Source organism: Cinclus cinclus, chromosome 13 (assembly GCF_963662255.1).
Source record: "Cinclus cinclus chromosome 13, bCinCin1.1, whole genome shotgun sequence".
Lineage (NCBI taxonomy): Eukaryota > Metazoa > Chordata > Aves > Passeriformes > Cinclidae > Cinclus > Cinclus cinclus.
Genome location: NC_085058.1, coordinates 3,465,569 through 3,484,373, shown reverse-complemented (window position 1 = coordinate 3,484,373; position 18,805 = coordinate 3,465,569). Strand labels below are relative to the sequence as shown.

General features: G+C 48.4%; 1 protein-coding gene across 2 annotated transcripts; it reads right to left on the bottom strand.

The window, feature by feature from the left end:
• Positions 1 to 5,059: 5,059 nt before the first annotated feature.
• On the bottom strand, positions 5,060 to 12,210 carry ADPGK (ADP dependent glucokinase). 2 transcript variants are annotated; one of them, XM_062501415.1, is made up of 7 exons: positions 11,996 to 12,210; positions 9,103 to 9,328; positions 7,753 to 7,815; positions 7,367 to 7,487; positions 6,900 to 7,096; positions 6,092 to 6,190; positions 5,060 to 5,611 (listed from the first exon to the last, which is right to left on the bottom strand). In XM_062501415.1, exons 1-7 carry the CDS (start codon positions 12,208 to 12,210, stop codon positions 5,060 to 5,062), a joined length of 1,473 nt encoding a protein of 490 aa, XP_062357399.1. The 2 variants fall into 2 exon arrangements, with proteins under 2 accessions (XP_062357399.1, XP_062357397.1); XM_062501413.1 differs by having other exon boundaries at positions 5,060 to 5,608.
• Positions 12,211 to 18,805: the final 6,595 nt, after the last annotated feature.

Below are 18,805 nucleotides of genomic sequence, written 5' to 3'. Positions count from 1 at the left end.
CCTGTCGCCTTTCCTCCCCTGGGCATGGTAATGGTGGCATTTGCATGCGGTCAATTCCTGGGATCTTTCTGGAGAGCATTTTTGTGCTAATGGTAATGAGGCTGGACTGCTCTTTCCACTGGAATTAAGTAAGGGACTCTTCAGCAGGACTGCACTGAGGCATTTAGGGATTTTGGAAATCACACCTTATGTTCCAAAACCTGTTTCTGGCATCAGCCATAATTTGAATCCCCTCTTTTACCCCCCTTAACAGAAAAGAATCATGAGCTTCATTTTGAGGGAAGCAGAAACCATCTGCTTTAGGACTTCTCTTCCCCTTTTTAGGGAAAGGTCTGTGATGAACAGGGTAAAACAGAGCTTTGCATCTTGGCTTCTGCACAGGAAACAAAACTAAAAGACATTCAAACATCAATGCCTGAGTGGCAAGACCTTGTTCCAGCCAAGAGTAATGATCTGTCTATCCAGCAACGTGTTCAACTCAAACAATGTGGTGTTGAGGTCCCTGAGACAACTGGATGCTGATTTATGGTACAGGCAGTATTAGTGGGTACATGCTGTGCACCTGTACTTGTTTGCTTAGTTGTGACTGAGCAAGGTGGATGTGGGGGCCTTCAAGTTGTTCAGAATTTAGATTTCCCGGTTGGGGAGTGTGTTTCAGTTGGCAAAGCCTCTTCTGCAGAGACAGACAAGCCTCGGTGCTGAATGGGGAAAAACTTTGCTAAAGTAAGAAGCTCCACACACAAAAAGAGTCCATGTTCTATCAAGCATTCCATTTGCCAACACAGAAAACCCAATTCTGCTACAAGGAAAACTTTACCATTCCCTCAAACCACACTGCTCAAAAAAAAAAAAAAAATCTGTGTTTTTAATGGAAGACACAGGTGAAATCTGAACCCAGTTTTAGGCAGTCTGCACCAAGGGGCAGCTTTCCTAAGAAAGTTGCAGGGGAGGTTTCCAGGGTATTTTTTCCATTGCCTCCCCTTGCATTTTAATGGAATAATTCCTGCCATCGTTTGTGTTCCTCTGCTGCTGTGAGATCTGCTGAGCACAGGCTGATCCCAGGCTGTTGGGAACAGAGCTGCTGGCACAGGAGGGAATGGCCATGCTCTGTTTCCAACCTGCACCTTTCCTTTGCTGAGAGAACACCCTCCCACCAGTCTGGCTCAGTGACTCTCTGAGAATTCTGCCTAGATTGAGCTGAGATACCACATGAGAAACCGCTCTGGAGTGAAAGAGGAGAACTTCACCCAACATCTCCCAGCAGGCAGAACCAGCATTCCTGGCTCTGAGATCCAAGTTCTACTGGAAAGGTTACCCAGACCCACTGTCTTCCTCTGGTTTTCTCCTGTTCTCCCCAACACTCTGAGGGTCCTTAGCCCAGGAATAGCAGAGCAGCAACTGTGTGACTCAAGTCTGTGCCAGTGCTGCTCTGGAACAGACTGCACAGAGGCAGTACTGGCACAGGGACACCTCAGCTGTTCACTCGCTCAAAACCCTCAGCTTTCACTTAAGCTGCAAGCTCCAAAAGAACCCCAAAACCAATATTTTAGGATAACTGGAGATTGAGTTGTGTTGTACCATTTCACAGAACTATCCCATTATTCAACTCTTTCCTCAGGACATGGCTGGAAAGGTGGCCCCGTGGCACACAAATCCTGATAATTCAGTGTATCATTACAGAATAAATAGTAAAAAAAGAAGCAAAGCACGACTGCTGACAGTTTTCCATTGGGCTCTGGAATAGATTTAGTGCTCTTCTGCTCTCCTAGCTTTGGATTCCAGTGGCTAAGGAGGTGAGCCAAGTTCTAAAACATCCAGCACAAAGCAGTTAATGAAGTCTTTGCTAAAGGCTGAGGAAGAACATTTCAGCACCAGTTCTGTAAAATGAACTTGGGAAGGGAGGGCAAACTTGACTGCATCTCACACATTCCAACAAGAGATAACCAGGAAACACAAGAAAATCAAGTAATTCTCAGTAATGCTGTGAAACTCCCCTGGAGAGGAACAAAGATAAAGAGCCTTTAAACTGGCAAGAGTTGTTGGATTTGGGATTGACTGTTCCATGACACAGCACCAAGGGCACACTGGAGAAGGAATGTGTCCTCTGAGACTCTGCCAGCCCCCTGTAATTCACACCTCCCAAATAATCCAGCACTCAAGCCTTAGTAAGTGCCATACACACAACACATGGGAACAATGCTCATTTTGGATCATGGATAAGACAAAATTAACCCAAGACAAGGTGGCTGCAGGAACACACAGGTGAAAATGGCAACGTGCACAGGTTTTACCATGGAGAGCTGTCACAGTGCTGAGCTTTGCTGCTGTATCTCCAGCAGAATCTGTGTGAATAAACATTACCTGCTTTGGGAGTGAGGCTGGCTGAGGTTTGAGTCACCCATCACTATGGATTTAAAGGTAAAAGTTACATAGGAGAACAAGAATTTGTAGGGACAGAGGATGAGGGGGAGCAGGGTCAGCTCAAGCCTGTTTTTGAAGCTTTGGTATTTTTGCAGCTGTTGAAGCAGCTTTCCTTTATTGTCACTACTGTAGCTGTGAAGAGGTGTGAGACTAGAGGTGCAGGAGAAGGATTTCAGCTCTGCTTCCCTGTCATTAATTTGGGAAGGCAGAAGGAAGTTAAGCACATCATGTTCACAGCACGTGAAACAAAGCAAAGGCTGCTGGCCCCTCCATTCAGTTCAGATTTATTACCATATAGATTGTTCCACAACTTAATCAGGGATCCCACTGGCACAGCTCAGGTCATGGTGGTTAAGGATTCCCCTTGGAAAGTGACTTTGGGCACAAATGAGTTCTATGTGCCCAATAAAGCAGATTTGGGTAGAGCAGCAGCCTGGCCATGCCAAGTTGCTGGGATTAGAGCTGGGACTCACCATGCCAGGCATTCTCAGCACACCCAGAAGGGGCCACAGCAGAAATGTTCACCTGTGAGGAGCAGCAGAAGGAAGTAACAGTAAATTATCAGTTCAGCTTTTTGGCCCAGATGATTCCTAAGCAGTAAGCACGTTTTAAGTGATTCTTTACCTTTATTGACTCAGATTAAAAAAACTAATTTTAGCCTGTTGTGTTCCTGTCCAATGCAAGCACAACTGACCCTGGGACAAGGTCTGTATGTGCAGTCATGTGTTTTTAGGTGGCCATAAGGAACATCAGTCCCAGCAGCCACACATCCCTGGAAGTCTCTTGGGAAGAAAGAAATGAAATAACAGCAGCAGGGCTGTTGCTGGTGACAGCTTGTGTATATTTAGTTTTGTTTTGTTTCCAGGTTGAGAATTCACAGTGTAAGCCTTGGACCTCTAAGTGAGCCTAAAGGAGAGGTTATTTTCATTTATTTTCAATTTAGAAAGACTAAACCAGAACTCCAAGTCCCATGCTACAGTTTATCAATGATAATAATAATCATCATCATCATTAAAAAAATAACCTGGGTAGAAATGCCTCCAGTCTTAAAGATCCTGCACCTGGATAAAATGCTGGCACTCAAGGGAAGCTCAGGGTGGGCTGAGCCACAGGAAAACAGCACTGACTGTACTTCTGCTCTGTACAACACAGAAGACTTTGCTCAGGGGGAAAGCTGAATACACATGACAGCATTGTGTGCTGAGTCAGTGCAAGTACAACAGCTGCCAACTTTCATCCTTTCAGAGCAGCCAGGATGGCTTTTCCCAACAGACAGCACCACTGACAGCAGCCTGACAGTGTTCTAGCAGCAGATCACTCCACCCTGACTGACACAGACTCTCCTCCCTCCATTCAGGTGCAAAGACTGACCTGGAACAACCTCTGCCAAGCTCTGGTAAGGCACAAGCTTGCCCAAACATGCTGATTGCACTTAACCCAGTTCTACTGAAAACTGGCTTGAGAGCTGTGTAAATACACTCCAGGTTCCTCAAGTGGCCAGAGACAAAACCATGCTGGAAAGAGACAAAACCATGCTGGTGCTCTACAATTCTTAGTGTGTTACTGTGAAAAGGTCAAAAAATAGAGGCAAAGTATTTAACAAGGACACACGGTTCTGCTTTTTTAATTTCAAAGGCCAGAGCAAAGCAACTATCAGTGACCTAGTCAAAAAACCCCCAACATCAAGCCCTAAAATGGCCTCCTCACTCCAGCCTTACCTGGAAAATGCTGTTGCAGCTTTTGAGCTTCCAGAGGGACCTCCCCCAATATATTAACCTTTCCTAATAGAGGGCAGAGAGACTGAAGAATTTGGCACAACCATTCTCAACCAACCAAAAATGAATCTCCAGCACTCAAGAGCTTTTCTGTAACACACCGTTAGCAGAGTATTTAGTGTACAGCAAACCCAGGGAATGCTTTGGGGCTTCCCTGACAGGGAAACAGATGTCCCCCAAACAGAAACCCTGATTATCTTCACTCCTTGTTTCCTAAAATCTAAGCATGGCTGCTGGGGCTTAGTTGAACACCTTAGTCACAGGTATCCAGAACTGCCTGTGCAGCTTGGAGTAGGTTCAGTCTGTGTCACATTTTGGGAACGTGGCTCCCTCTGGGGCTGGACACACAGAGAGGTGATTGCACCAAGCAATCATTCCATCCTCACCCCAAGCAAGGTTTGAAATGTGCTGGGAGAAGATAACCCACATGCCTTTTATTTTGAATTTACCAGAGACAAGGCAGGGCTGGGCACTGCTGCGCTCTCCCTGGGATTCAGGGGCAGGAAATTCTGCTGCTGCACTTTCCAGCACTACCAGAAAAGATCCACTCTGAGCTACGAACAGCAAACCTTGCCAGCCAGGGATTTTGGTCTTTGTGTCCCTCCTCTTTAAGACAAAGCCAATTTTCACATTAAATATTAAAACATCTGCACCTGACCTGCACGTGAAGTGCTCAAGTCACTGCTGAGTGACTGGAATGTAGCCGACAGTTTATACCTGCAATTATTCTTTGGCTCTTTTTCAGTTATACCCAGAAAACACACCACACCCTGGTTCTGTTCCTATACCACCACTGCTTCAAATCCCAATCCACGGGTCTCGGACACCGTGCAGTGCTGGAGAAGAAGGAGGGTCCTGGTATTCTACTGAGGATACACTTCGGAATAGAGCAGTCCCTCGGCTGAAATGGCATCCCCAAGTCCCACGGTCCGGACGGGATCCTTGCACACCAGCACAGGGGTGAAGTGGAAGGAGATGCCTTCCCTGTGCCAGTGCACCACGGGCTTGTCTGGATTGAGGGAGATTTTGGATGGTGCCTCCGTGTGGGAGGTGACAAACTCCAGAGGAGCTTTGAGGAAGACTTTGCTGGCGTCGATGGTGTCGGTGGCACAGGCCTGGGTGCTGGCGGCCCTGGCCCCCGCCGCCACCGCCGCCGCCTGGTTGCCCCAGTGGCCGTCCACGGTGACCAGGATGTGGTAGGCCAGGGTGTGGAAGTGGATCCTCGTGAGGTCCGAGGCCCGCTCTGCCGTCTTGCCGTGCTCCTTCAGGATCCAGAAGAGGATGTCGCTGACCACCCCCACATCAGGAATGCCACTCCACGAGGCCAGAGAGGCGTGGGGACCAGAAGCAGACTGGGTGAGGAACAGCAGCTCCTGCTCGTTCAGCCCGATGGAGTTCACCAGGGGAAAGACCTGCTAACAGAAACAGGGAACAGCGGGTTTGCCTTCAGGAGTGGACTCGGGCCTGAGATTCCTCCCCAGGCTGTGGTTTTTGCAGTACCTTGTTGCTGGCTCAGCAGGAGCAGTACCCAGTTTCCCAGTCACTGCACTTCTGCAAGTTGGCAAGAATTACTTAGCCAAGAAAACATTCCATTTGGTGCAATTAATTTTCCAGACACGCACGTTGACAGTAAAAAATAACAACGCATCAACTCCGCATAAAACATAACACGGAGATCAGAGTTGTGTCAAGCTAAACAAGGAATCACCAGGAAAGAAATTCTGCAAAGAAATTGAGGGATTTTTTAAAATTATAAACTCGGCTCAAATTCAGTCTTCAATTTATCTTCCAATGTACAGTCCAAATGTTGAGTTTTGATTCCTATATTCATGCAGTAATGTGTGCACTGTGATACTGAACCTGATCAAAAGAGCACATCCTTTGATTTTCCTTACCTGATGCATAATGTTGCTCATAAAATCCTGATCAGTCATACTGGCCAGCTCTAGGTGTATGGGAATGTCAGCTGGGATATCAGAGATGGAAGCCACAGCCTACAGGAAAAAGCAACCCCGGAACACGTATTTTTTAAGGAACAGAAGAAGAAAAAGGGTTTTGACTCAAGCTACACATCCTTTAATCTTCCTGTGTGTGGATATAAACAATTCCAGTGGGATGTCTGACCTGTGTATGTACTGCCGAGAGGAAATAAAACAACTTCTAGTTTTGCAGAATCCCAGGGCAGGAAAACTGTATCTGACCTTAATCTGCTCCCAGCTCAGCACCTTTTTAATGGATTAATTCCAAAAAACCTCACAAATCTGAAGCAGCTGCAGAAGAGCTGATGTTAGAATGTCAATGCCTTACATCAGGACAAGCTCTCAGCTGTCAAACAGGTGGTGCAAGACAGACACTTTTCAAGGAAAGAAGGTGTTGATTACAACCTGGATCATCTCAGTATCCAGCACAGAAAAAATCTGGTTTAGCAGCCAGATAAGCCCAGTAACCAGGTCAACACCCTCCAGCCAGGCAACCAGCCCTTCTTTTCCCTGGACAAGCCACTGAATCTAAGAAAAAACAGTGTTAGAGGATTAGACTTCAGCCATTCCTGCAGCTCCCACTCTCCTTTTGGCATTCCGTACTGAGATCTGTGGGAGCTCTGAAGGCACAGCCTTCCTACACCTTCCAACTTGGGAAAACAGAAGCCTTACCCTGAAAAACCTGTAGTGGAAATTAAGGAAATTCAGGGATTCAGTATCTCACCTCCATGAGTCGTCTGTGTCGCATCTCCTTGCTCTGCCCTTCCATCATGTGAAGTCCTGAAAGCACCACCAGGTCTGGCTGGAATTCATCCAGGCTGGACACAAACACTTCCAACATGTTCAGGGCACCATTGGACAGGTCGTGGGAGAAGATGAAGCGGTTGGCAGCGGGTGCTCTCACTCGGCCCCACTGCTCACCTGGGATGGAGCAAACAGGACCAAGTGTGTGTGAACTGGTTTATTCCTGGGCAAGATCACAAATTCAACAGGCTCCATCAGCAGTAAGAAAAGCCATGGAACTGTTTTAGCAAGCACGCGAAGGTTACCTTGAGTTTTATCAGCATGTGGTTAAACCTCTGTTTTCAGGGATTATTTTAGTGTTTATGGAGCTTCAAAATGACACCCCTCAGGCTGTGCACCAATCTTAGTGATGTTCAGGCATTCAACTGAACACCTGCTCCACTGTACCTGCTTGATATTCCAAGATAAGATGGAATTCATCTCTTTCCTGCATGGATTCAGGTGGCACAACCACATTGTCGTCAAGCAGTTCATGGAGTTTGGGACCAACTGGGCCACAAAGGAGGATCTAGAAAACGAGAAACAAACAAAGTTTCCCTTGCCATGTACCTTGCCAAAATTTAAGCATCACCTACACAACTGATTTTAAAAAGTCAGTCATTCACAACTTAATTTAAAAGTTAATAATTCAAAATTTTAAAAGTTAAAAATCAGCTTGGAAATCCAACCGTATGTTCCACCACCAGATCCCCAAAACATATACAGAAGTAACGTGCGACAAGCAAATTAAAGAATATGAGCAAATGCAAGAAATGTTTGGAACATGGGTGTACCTTCAGGTCTGGATTTGTCGCGAGCTTCTGCCCGATGAGAGCAGCATTTCCTCCCACGTAAAGCTGTAAAACAGAGCTGGGTGTGGGCATCCCCTTGCTTTGGGACCTTTAAACACATTTAGTTTTCAGCACAGGCTGGACATTTTGATTTTTTTAGAACAGGGCTCAGCAGTACCCAAGTTACTGAAGGTTATTGGGGCTGAAGGCAAAACGATTTTACAATTCTCTGTGAGATCTCAACAAGTTGAGCATACTTTATTTTTAATCTGAATATTCACCTCCAGGTAATGGCCCTGTAAAAATCAATCCCCCAACACTGACAGCGCTGTAAAAACTGACTCATTCAGCACATAAACAGCCCTTACTTGTGTGCAACCTAGGGTTGCAATCTGGGGCTAATGCCCTGTAGGTTTTTAGCAAGGCTGACAAAGAATCATTTAAAAACTGCAGCAATTCTTCCCCCAGTTTGAGGCTGAGGTGAAACCTGCTGCCTGTGCCCATGTGACGTGAAAGGAATTGTGGCAGTTTCTTCAGTAATAAAGGCCAAACATTCCAGTTAAACTGTGATTTGAGCTTGAAAAGCAGTGAATATGGGTTGTCCCGAGGGTCAGGTGCTCAGAGGAGGCCACAGAGAAGATCCAAGGGCTGCTCTGGAGCCAGGATGGAAGAGCTGGGGGTGTTCACCTGGACAAGAGAAAGCTCCAGGGAGACCTCAGAGTGCCTGACAGTGCCTAAAGGGGCTCCAGGAGAGCTGGAGAGGGGCTTGGGACAAGGGCCTGGAGGGCCAGAGCACAAGGAATGGCTTCCCACTGCCAGTGGGCAGGGTTAGAGGGGATAGTGGCAAGAAATTCTTGGCTGTGAAGGTGGGGAGGCTCTAGCACAGGTTGGCCAGAGCAGCTGTGGCTGCCCCTGGATCCCTGGATATGTCCAAGTTGGATGGGGCTTGGAGCACCCTGGCTAGTGGAAGGTGTCCCTGCCCATGGTGGCACTGGATGGGCTTTGAGGTCCCTTCCAACCCAAACCATTCCTGGCTTCTCTCACAGAAATCAGGCAATTCCTCACTCTCAGTGTCATCCCAAGGTGTTGGAAGCTCTTTTACAGCCTCAGCCCCATCTGGCTCCCAAGAAGCATCTTTGACATTTCAGTTTGGGAATGTCAGCGGGGGAGAGACCATTTAAACCCCTTCCATTTGCAGCAGAGGCAAAATCCCAGGAAAACTATTAACACAATTCAAGCTACACCACAAGCTTCTCCCTCAGTGATTTTCTCTCTAGAGGGAGAATGGAAATCAGCAGCGACAAGGAAGTAAGGAAGAGGATTCCCAAGGCTCCCTTGCAGGTGCAGACCCACCTGTGCCGCGGGGTGCTCCGAGGCTGTCCGCGCAATGTCCTGGAACGCCTCGGCATCGCTGAAGAAGCGCTCAGCAGCCGCCCCTCTCTCCATGAAGTGGGCAAAAGCCTCCCTCAGGTCCTGCCTGGAGTTCAGGACCGCGTGGTTCTTCCCATCACTGGGCTCCAAGCCCAGTGCCTCCAGCAGCTTCACCCCAGACAGTACCACGTCCACGCAGGCATTGACACTGGGTCAGAGAAAGAAAAGGTGTCCAGGAAAAACCAGACAGACCTCAGGGCACCTGGGAATGCAGCGAGGTCACATCCCTGACTGTGCAGGGGGAGAACAACCAACCAACGGGGAAAAAAGCCACAGGAATTTCCTGAAATTCTTTCCTAAAGCTTTCTCCATTTGACTGGCTTTTATTGTGCTCAGAGAGGGATTTCTAACTTTCTGCTGAATGAAAACAAGGAAAGCTTCGTGGTCCAAAGGTTGTTGAGTATGTTACAATACAGGTTCTACTTCATTTCCTGCCTTGGGCTCACTTAAAAAGAACAGGCGTAGTAACAGTGGCGTTTTAAGTTCTTAGAAGCTTTTAAAAACATACGTATTTTGGGTTTAAAAAGTGATTCAAAACTGCTAAAAACAAAACTGTAAGTGTTTAAATCAGTTAGATCAGCCTCTGGAGTTTCAACTATTCCTAACAATACCCAGACACAACTCCCCACACAGGCTGGTTCTGTTTACAAGAAGTCAAGAGAGCAATTTGTCAGTTGAAATATTTAAAACCAGCAGTTTCCTAAGGACCTTCCCAAACTTACAGAAACAGCATGCAGTGGAAACAGGAGAAAAATCCTGTGATAGTAAGGGAGGGATAAAAACCATTTAAGCCGATCCAGGCTTTTTGGGAAGTCTAACTTCCAGTTCTCATGTCTCCTTGACTTAATCACAGTCTAATTCAGACTAGAGAACAGGAGACTTCTGGCTGGAACCAGAAAGCCAGCAAGACTATTTAGAAACACTTGCCCTTGTCTCACTCTGGTTTCAGAGCGATGACAACATATAGCAAATACTTCCTGAGATGACATCAGCAATTGCACAGAGATGCAATTTAACCATAATCTGTAGCTGCTGTCAAATGCCATTCTGTTCCTCTGCCCCAGATTTCCCTGACAGCGATCCAACCATCTATCAGACTCATGCAGGATCCCTGACTTTCTCCACATCTCCTACCACAACACTCCCAAGGGCCAGTTCCTGCTCCCTGTGAGTGTGGAGTGCTCAGCACACAGCATTCCCCCAGCAATGACTTCTCAGGAGTCAGATTTGGACTGCAACAAAAAAAAAAAAATAGCGCTGCATCACACAAAATAAAGGACATGAAAAGCCCTGCGGCTTTCCACACCTCCACAAGGTAACCAGCCCAGAAATCTCTGGATGTGCATCACCTCCTACATCAAGGACAGAGAAATTCCCTAGCAGAGAAAAGAAACCATAAGTTCAAGCAGTATTTTAGCCCAAATTTTGTTTCAGTGAATCATTACAGATCCAAATGGATGAAACCAAGTCACATTCCTCTGCTAACACAGAGCTACGCAGCCATGGAAGTGAATAACTCCTTCAAACATGCAAAGGCTGAATCTTCCAGTCAAAGTCAAGGTACCTGCCATGTCCATATATTTAAAAGAACGTGGGTCAAGTGCTAAATATAACGTCTGGATTAATGGTCAGAATTAAACCCAGCAGTTAAGATCAATATGACATTCCTGAACTTTCCTCTTGTTCTCTTCCCACTTTGAGAAAGGGTGTTGAATTTCCCTGAGCTCAACATCCATTGCCTTCCCTGTCCCTTCCCTCCTATCTCTCTCCAGCTCTGCCTGGACTTGGTTACCCCTTCCCAAAGGCAAAGACACTTGTAAACTTTATAAACTTGTCTCTGGTACCTATTTATTGCCAGCCTGTGGTAGATGGACCAGCAGCTCCAACTGACCCTGACCCCAACCCTCAGAATCTGGGACCCCAACCCTCAGAATCTGTAAAACAGAATCTGTAAAACAGACAATCAAGCTGGGTATAATGTCTCCAGAGAAGGGCTGCCAGCAGGGCCAGAGCCCTGCTTAAATCCCCACCACGGGAGTGTTCTGGATCATTGATGCCCTCAGCGCATGTCCAGCTCTGTCTGACGGAGCAGCACTGTGGGAGGTGCTGTGCTCACGTCCAGCTTTTTCATGGAATCACGGAATGCTTTGTGCTCGAAGGTACATTTAAGGTCATCTGCTCCATCCCCTGCCATGGGCAGGGACGCCTTCCGCTAGCCCAGGGCGCTCCAGGCCCCGTCCAGCCTGGCCTTGGACACTGCCAGGGATCCAGGGGCAGCCACAGCTGCTCTGGGCACCCTGTGCCAGGGCCTCAGCACCCTCACAGCCAGGAATTCCTTCCCGATGTCTCACCTAATCCTGCCCTCTGGCAGTGGAAAGCCGCTGGCCAGTGTCCTGTTCCTCCAGACCCTTATCCCAAGTCCCTCTCCAGCAGCCCCTTCAGGCACTGGCAGGTGCTCTGAGGTTTCCCTGGAGCCTTCCCTATTGCAAGTGGACACCCCCAGCTCTCTCTGCCTGGCTCCAGAGCAGAGGGCCTCCAGCTCTCAGAGCATCTCTGCGGCCTCCTCTGGATTTGCTCCGGCAACTCCACATCCTGCTGCTGTCGGGGACGCCAGAGCTGGAAGCAGCTCCGCAGGCAGGGTCTCACCTGGACGGCGCGGACACACGCCAGGTACATCGCTACGCGCTCCGGGGCCGAAGTACATCCGCACCCGCACACTCCACACCCTCACACGGGGACCCTGGGATGCACATCCCGGCCGGGCGCGCTCCCCGCCCCTCCGCCAGGCGCGCTCCCCGCGCGCTCCCGCACCTACCCGACGGCGACGCGCGCCCAGCCGCGCGCGGGCCGGACAATGGCCGCCTGCCAGGCAGCCACCGTGCGCGCCTCCAGCGAGCGGGCGCGGCGCAGCGTCCCCAGCAGCGAGGCCGAGAGCTGCCGCAGGGCCGCGGGGGGCAGCTCGGGGCCCAGCACGCACAGGTAGCCCAGCGCCAGGGCCAGCAGGCCCACGCACACCGACCGCCGCCACATCGCGCCGGGCGCGCTCCGCTGCCGCCGCTCCTCCTCCGGCCCCGCCGGCGGGGGCCGCCTTACGCCGCCTCCGTAGCGCCCCGCCCCCGCCGTAAACTTCTTCGGGAATGGTGGCGCGCAATCCGGCCGTGCGGCTTCGCCATCTGCGTAAATCGGTACGGGAATAGCGCTTGCCCTGCGCAATTTACGCGCGGCCCGGCAATGCTTCTACGTCACCTGCGTAACTTGGCACGAGAATAGCGTAAGCTGAGGAGAGGGGGGGGGCTCCTCACGGCACCGCCGGGCTGAGGCAGCCGGACCCTTCAGGAGCAGCCCGCGGTGAGCACTGCCCTTGTGCCGGGCACTTCAGTAGCGCTGACCCGGCGTCTGGCTGGGCGTTGTTCTTGTAGCCTCCTGTGTGTGTGGTGCTGCTGCTCCATCCCCTCCTCGGGGTTCTTCCTCACGGCGCTGTTATTTCTTTGTTCCCCGTTGTTTCTTTGGGTCTGTGCTGTATTTCTACTCTGCCCCAACAGCGCAGTGCCTGTAGTCCCACAGCTCCTCTGCCCTGCCTCACGCCAGAGTTTCTCTAAAGGCTCGTATCTATCAATCCAGTCACTGTCTGAAGCTAATAATCCACCCCAGTAGGCATTCCTTCCTTTTTATTTTATTTATTTTATTTATTTTATTTATTTTTTCGGAAACTCCCAGTCTCGCCCTGTTCCATGCCTTCCCCAGGGTGAGGTGGCCTCCTGAATCTTGCCCACAGCCCTGAGGCCGCCGCCTGTGCTGGGAGCAGGCCTGGGAACACCCTTGGGTGCTTGGTGCATCTGTCAGGCAATGCTGTAGCGAGCTAGAAGGGAGGTTCCCCTTTTTAATGGAGGAGAAGTTTTCTGGACTGCTTTAGAAATCGCAGAAACATTTGCTCAGAGACTTCTGACAGAATTTGCGAGAGTTTGGCAACTGTGTATCACTGTGCGTTGGCTGAGGCAGCTGATAATTTCCTTATTCAGTTCTGTGTTGTCAGTGATTGTCATCTCCTCAGACTCTGACAAAGCAAGGAGTAAAGGAGATAAATTAGTGGAAGGCTTTTTTGCTGATTTTTCTTTCTTTTGCGGATGGTATTTAGTTAGCAGCTATCCTCATGGACTTATGTCTGGCCCTCAGGGCTCATTGGCAGCCCATCAGGTTCTCTTTCTTCTTAGGCATTGCCAAAAAGGACTTCTTCATTTATTTATGTATTCTCTTTCTGTGAAATTATTCCTCAGAACTTTGAGGGTGCAAAGATAGGCAGGCCAGGTGGATGATGGTGCTGGTGAAGGAGATAGTGAGAAAAAACCCTCTTCACCTGACAGCTGATGGTGACCAGGGGCACTGACTGGGTTTGTGAGCCTAAAGTGATAATGTAATGATCTTTAAGAACACAATCATGAAGACAAACTAGAGTCCTTTCTGCCTTCCCTATTCTTCCACAGATCCTTCTAACATTTCTTTATCCTCAAATACCTTCCTGCCATAGTGGCTCTTCTATGAGAGTGATCATCTTCTCCTCCCAGACCCTGTTCAACCCACCAGAGTTGCTTGGTTAATGTGTAAACCCCCCCCCCCCCCCCCCACCTTTTTCTTTGCTCAGGTGGTCTTTGGGTTTTGCCAGTAGCTTTTTTATTTGAACAGATTTAATAATTTCCCCTTCAGTGCTTCCCTGGCTGATGTTTGATCTGTGTTTATGAAATCTCACTGGTTTCACACTCCCCGGGGGAGAGGCCTGGGAGGCTCTCATGCTTACAAACAGCCCTCCAGCCCAGGCAGGGAGAGAGAACAGAGTACACACCTGCCCAAAACCCTGCTGCAATGAGAGCTTCACCAAGGGATCAGGGATATTTATAGCCTTGTCACAGAACATCATAATTAGATGTGCCCATGGAGCAGCCTCAACCCAGAGCGTTGTCACTGCTCAGGGACCCAGTTATCAGTCCCCTGTCAGGGTGTGTCTGTAAGCAGCAATCTGACTCAGCAATACTTTGGGGAATTAAGGCACAATTCTGCTTTGGGGTGATTAGTTTGTCACCTGATTCTGATGCAGTTGTTGCCCTGAAGAGTAAAGTTGTTTCAGTTTTTTTACTACAGGTGCAGTTTCCACAACAAGGCAGTGGAAGCTGCTGAGGAGGAACCACCTCAGTTTGATCTTTCTGATCTGCTGGTGTTCAGTCTCCATGGACAGTTTTGAAAGTGCACTTGAACAAGGCTGCAAAGATAATTGTAAGATTCATTTTACAGCCTACCAATAAAAAATAAGGGGTTTATAGTAAACAAGTTCCCTCAGAGAACCTGTTCAGTTAAAGAGCTAAACACCCATTTCTTAGTGAACGTTTAGTTTCTAAGGCAATGGAGGTTTAGATTTGCCTCAAACAGCAAAATTAGAGGTGAAATTGTCAGCTGAGAACTGAAGTCCAGCTTCTTATTGTCTGCCCTTGAGCCACCCCATGAATTCCAGTTAGAGGTAGCATAGAGGGACTCAGGGCTGTTGGATTCATATGAGCTAACTCAGTCTGAATAAAAAATATTGATTAAATAACTGTTTAATTATGGAAATAGCAAGCTGACTGCCTCTGGGTCACTGCTGTGTATCATTTCAAAAAGTTGAAACTGATCTCAATGACTTTTCTCTGGGATACTTTTATTAAAAGCATGGGAAGATAAGGGTAAGTTTTAAGAGATTCTTCTAGAATGGAAAGAGTTAAAATTTATTGTCAACAGTTTTCCTTCATTTCTTTTCCCTGGTGGGATGAAGTTCTTGTACAATAAATTTTTTTCTTGACAGTTTTGTGGTATAAGCTGCTTGTGACTTGGAGGGGTGGTAGAGGGACAGAGGTTTTAATTGGTGTTCAGTTATTGGAAATGGGACTTGTTCCCTTCAGGGGAAAAAAAATGAGAAAAGGTGGAACAACTCCCTTTTTCTGCAGGAAGCAGACAAAGGATGTGATTCTTGCTTGTTTGACGATTAGCTATGGAGAATTGCACAGTGTCACCTCTTCTCAGGCCACTCAGAGCTGACACACCTGTATGTGTGAGCTTTTGGCCTCACTGAATTTGCTTTTCAGACCATGGGCTTGTTCTGGAGAAATGAGGGTTTGCCAGACCCTCATTAGACAGGAGGCAAGAGAGAGGGAAACAAGGGTGGGCACAGGGAGGAAACAGCAGGGAAGGGTGAAAGCCAAAGCTTCTAGCTCCCAAAGGAGATCTGGAAACCTGTTTTTCTTATGTTGAACTCACAAGCTTGAAGCAACTGTCTTTGCTCCTTATTAAGCTGAGTTTCCATATTCAAACGAGCTCATTCCCTTTGACCTGCTTTGGCTAGTTACTCTAGCCAGGGCACAACGCAGGGAGGGAAGGAGCCTTCCCAAAGTATGAATTCCTTGATTGTTGTTAGGATCATGTGTGTCTGCAGTGCCTGGGATGGAATCTCTAGCTGGAGCCAATGACCACTGGGCAGGACCCAGGGCATGATTTGGATGGCAGGTCCTTGCAGCCCTCTTAGCTCCTGTCCTGTCCAACACTCCCAACATATTGTCCCTTATCTCTGCCTTCCTCAGGCAACCTGGAGTCAGTTACTCAGGTTTTGTGTGTCCAGCTCATTCACCTGTGTGTCATCATGCCTTGCTATCAGGCTGCCTTTGCTCACAGGCTTTGTTTAATCCTAGCTGGGCACTCTTTCCAGAACCAGACGTCACTCCATGTACATGGTATCAGTGCCTACCTGTGACATTCCATGGGAGCCAAGAGCAGAACACATGGGGGGGGTGGGTGGTTGCTACTGGTGTGGCTTTTCTGGGGGAGGCGAAGAAAAAAGTTAAAGGTTGGATTTTTGGATGGATCCTAATAAAGGCCTGGAAAATTCACAGAGTTTCTGCTGAGCCATGCAGATGAGCAGAGGAGCTCTAATTAAAATACAAACTCTGTGTTGTTCTCAGAAACTGGGCAACGTTCCCCATCAGAGCTCTGCCAGCAGATCTCAGTCCTGGACTTCAGTGCCCACTGTTGCTCTGCTCTGTGAGACACCCACTCAGCTTGGCCAGCACAGCTCAATCTCAGTTGGAAACACCTCGTGCTGTTCCAATTCTGGGCCCTTTTTGAGCAGAAAATGCCATCTCTTTACTAAATTGTGCCAAATTGCTTAGTTTTGGCTGCAGTACTCATTCTCACTTGTTGCCTAATGGGGTACCTGGGGACTTCCATCTACACTGTCAGCAGCAGAGGAAGACTTGTGCATGCCCAGCCCCCTGCTGAAGGCCCTCATTATGTAGTGATGTGTTAATAACAAACACTTTCATGTCTTGACAGTTGCAGACCTTTCCTCAGTAGTGCAGCACTTCAGAAGTAGAATCGCATGGGAAATATGCAAGTCCCAACTTTAAATAATAAGTATTGGCTTCTCTGGCAACCCTTTTTCCCAGAATGATAGTTGGGAAGAGTCTGAAGCTGCCAGCTGCCACTTGTGTGGATGTTATGCAGAATCTGAATCACGTTGAAGAGATTTGCTGTTGCAGAAGTATTGCTGCAGAGAATCTCCTTCCCTCCCAGGTTATGAATCTGCCTTCCTTGGAGACCTTGGCACCTCCCAGTGACAGCTCAGCAGTGGGAGGCAGAACTGTTTCCATCTTGCCTGAGACACCAGGGCTGGAGCTGGCATCATCCCATGTCCAAACTGATGCATTTCTTTCAATTGGAGCCAAATTGCTGGATTTTGCAGTGCTGTTTGCTCACACCCTGTGGTGACCAGCCTGGCTTCCAGAAAATCCACAGGAACTGCAACAGGCATGAGCCACCACCTGTGCTGGTGAACACCCCGAGCAATCAGAAGTGGTAGCAGTGACTGCTGAGCTGCTAGCTTCTGGAGCAAATTGTTCAAATCAATGAAGATGGAACAAGTAAAATTTATGGGAGGGAGACAAATTATCCCCACGAAGTGAGAAACTTTGGTAGGAAGGTGTTTTGACTGCGTTTCCAGTCTTGCTCCTGTGAGACTCCAGCTGCAACACTGTCAGAAGCTGAGATCTGCAGCATAACCCCTGTTTATTTGTCAGGTGTGGCCCTGTAAACATGAGAGTGAGTAGATGTGGTAGAGGTGTGTTGTGTATTGTTCAGAAGAAAGGATGGGTATATGTGAGCAGAGCAGTGCTTGAAGTGTTTTCATGTACTCTCAACTTGGCAAGGTAGAAGATGGATGACAGATGCTCAATCTTATCTCTGGGAAGGAAATCCAAACTCAAATTATTTTGCAGTCGCCTACATCAATCCAATTTGCATTCCCATTGGTAAGTGTTCTGTGGGTTGTGTGTCATTGTAAATACTTTGGATTCCATATTATGGTTGTTATAATTTATATTCACATCATTTCAGCACAAATAGCAGTGCCAGTGTTGTTGGAAGTGAATGTGCCCTGAGATGTTTGGTGCCTAGTGAACCTGACCTGTGATAATTCCTGTGATGCAAAAGGCATTACTAAAACCTCATCAAGTACCTCAGACTAACAAACTGGTGTAGTGCAACCCCACCAGCAAAATTACATGCCAAAAGGGCAACCTTTATTTCTGCTACTGTTGTAGAAAACTCCAAAAAAGCTGGATCTTCAAGAAGCCTTTGATTTGCAGCCTTGAACGCTGTAGTTGGAGCCCTTGCTGTGGCAGAGGACCATGGAAGAAGGATTTAGACAAGCCTGGAGAGGTGAGAGTAGAGAAGCCAAGTGTTTGTGTGCCGTAGGGTCTGTCAGCTTGCAGAGCTATGTATGGGGGCTTCTGAGGGCACTATGCAAAGGACAGGACTGCCTCAGGTCAGGTTTCCATGAGCAGGGGAGAGGGAAAAGAGAGGGCTGAGAGCCCACAGTTTTGCCAGCAAAAATACACTTGAGCTATCAGCGTGGACATAACCTGTTTCTGTTCCTCCCTTGGTGTGTGTCCCATGCATGTCTGGAATAGCCAGTCTGAACTGTGGGCACGGGGGTGTGTGTCCGTGGGGAGAGGTCTTCTCCCACTGGCTCAGCTGCCGTTTTGCCACCCCAGTCACCCACAGCCCTGTGGGAGAATTGCTCAGGGCGGGGACAGCGTGAGGTGACATCAGCTGCTCATCCTCAGAGATCCTGCCTTACAGATTATGTCACTTCCCACACAGCAGCGCCAGGGCTACCTCTGCTCCACCCTCCTGATCCCTGTCTCTTCCTTAGCATCTTCCAGGCTGTGCTACAGCTCCAGGAGCTGCAGAATGTGCAGTCAGGTGCACAGTCCTTCTCTCTTGGGGGCAGCTGATCCAGATAGGATGTGCCTTATGCAATAGTGTAAGCTGGGTGTATTTTAGCATGCCAGCTGAAGCCCTGAATCAGACTTTGCAGTGAATGTGTATTGGTCTTCCGAGAGGCAGTTGTTTGAGAATGTCACCACTGAGACTGCCAAACCTACTTGTGTGTTTCATAGCTCATACTGCAAAGTGCTCACACAGCCCCCTGGGTTGTGTGTTAACAGACACAGCTCATAAATAGTGGTGCCTGGCAAAGCTGTCGGTTCTAGATCTATCCACAGAGGTTTGGGTAACGGAATTTGCTGTGACAAAGGTGTTCCTGGCATTT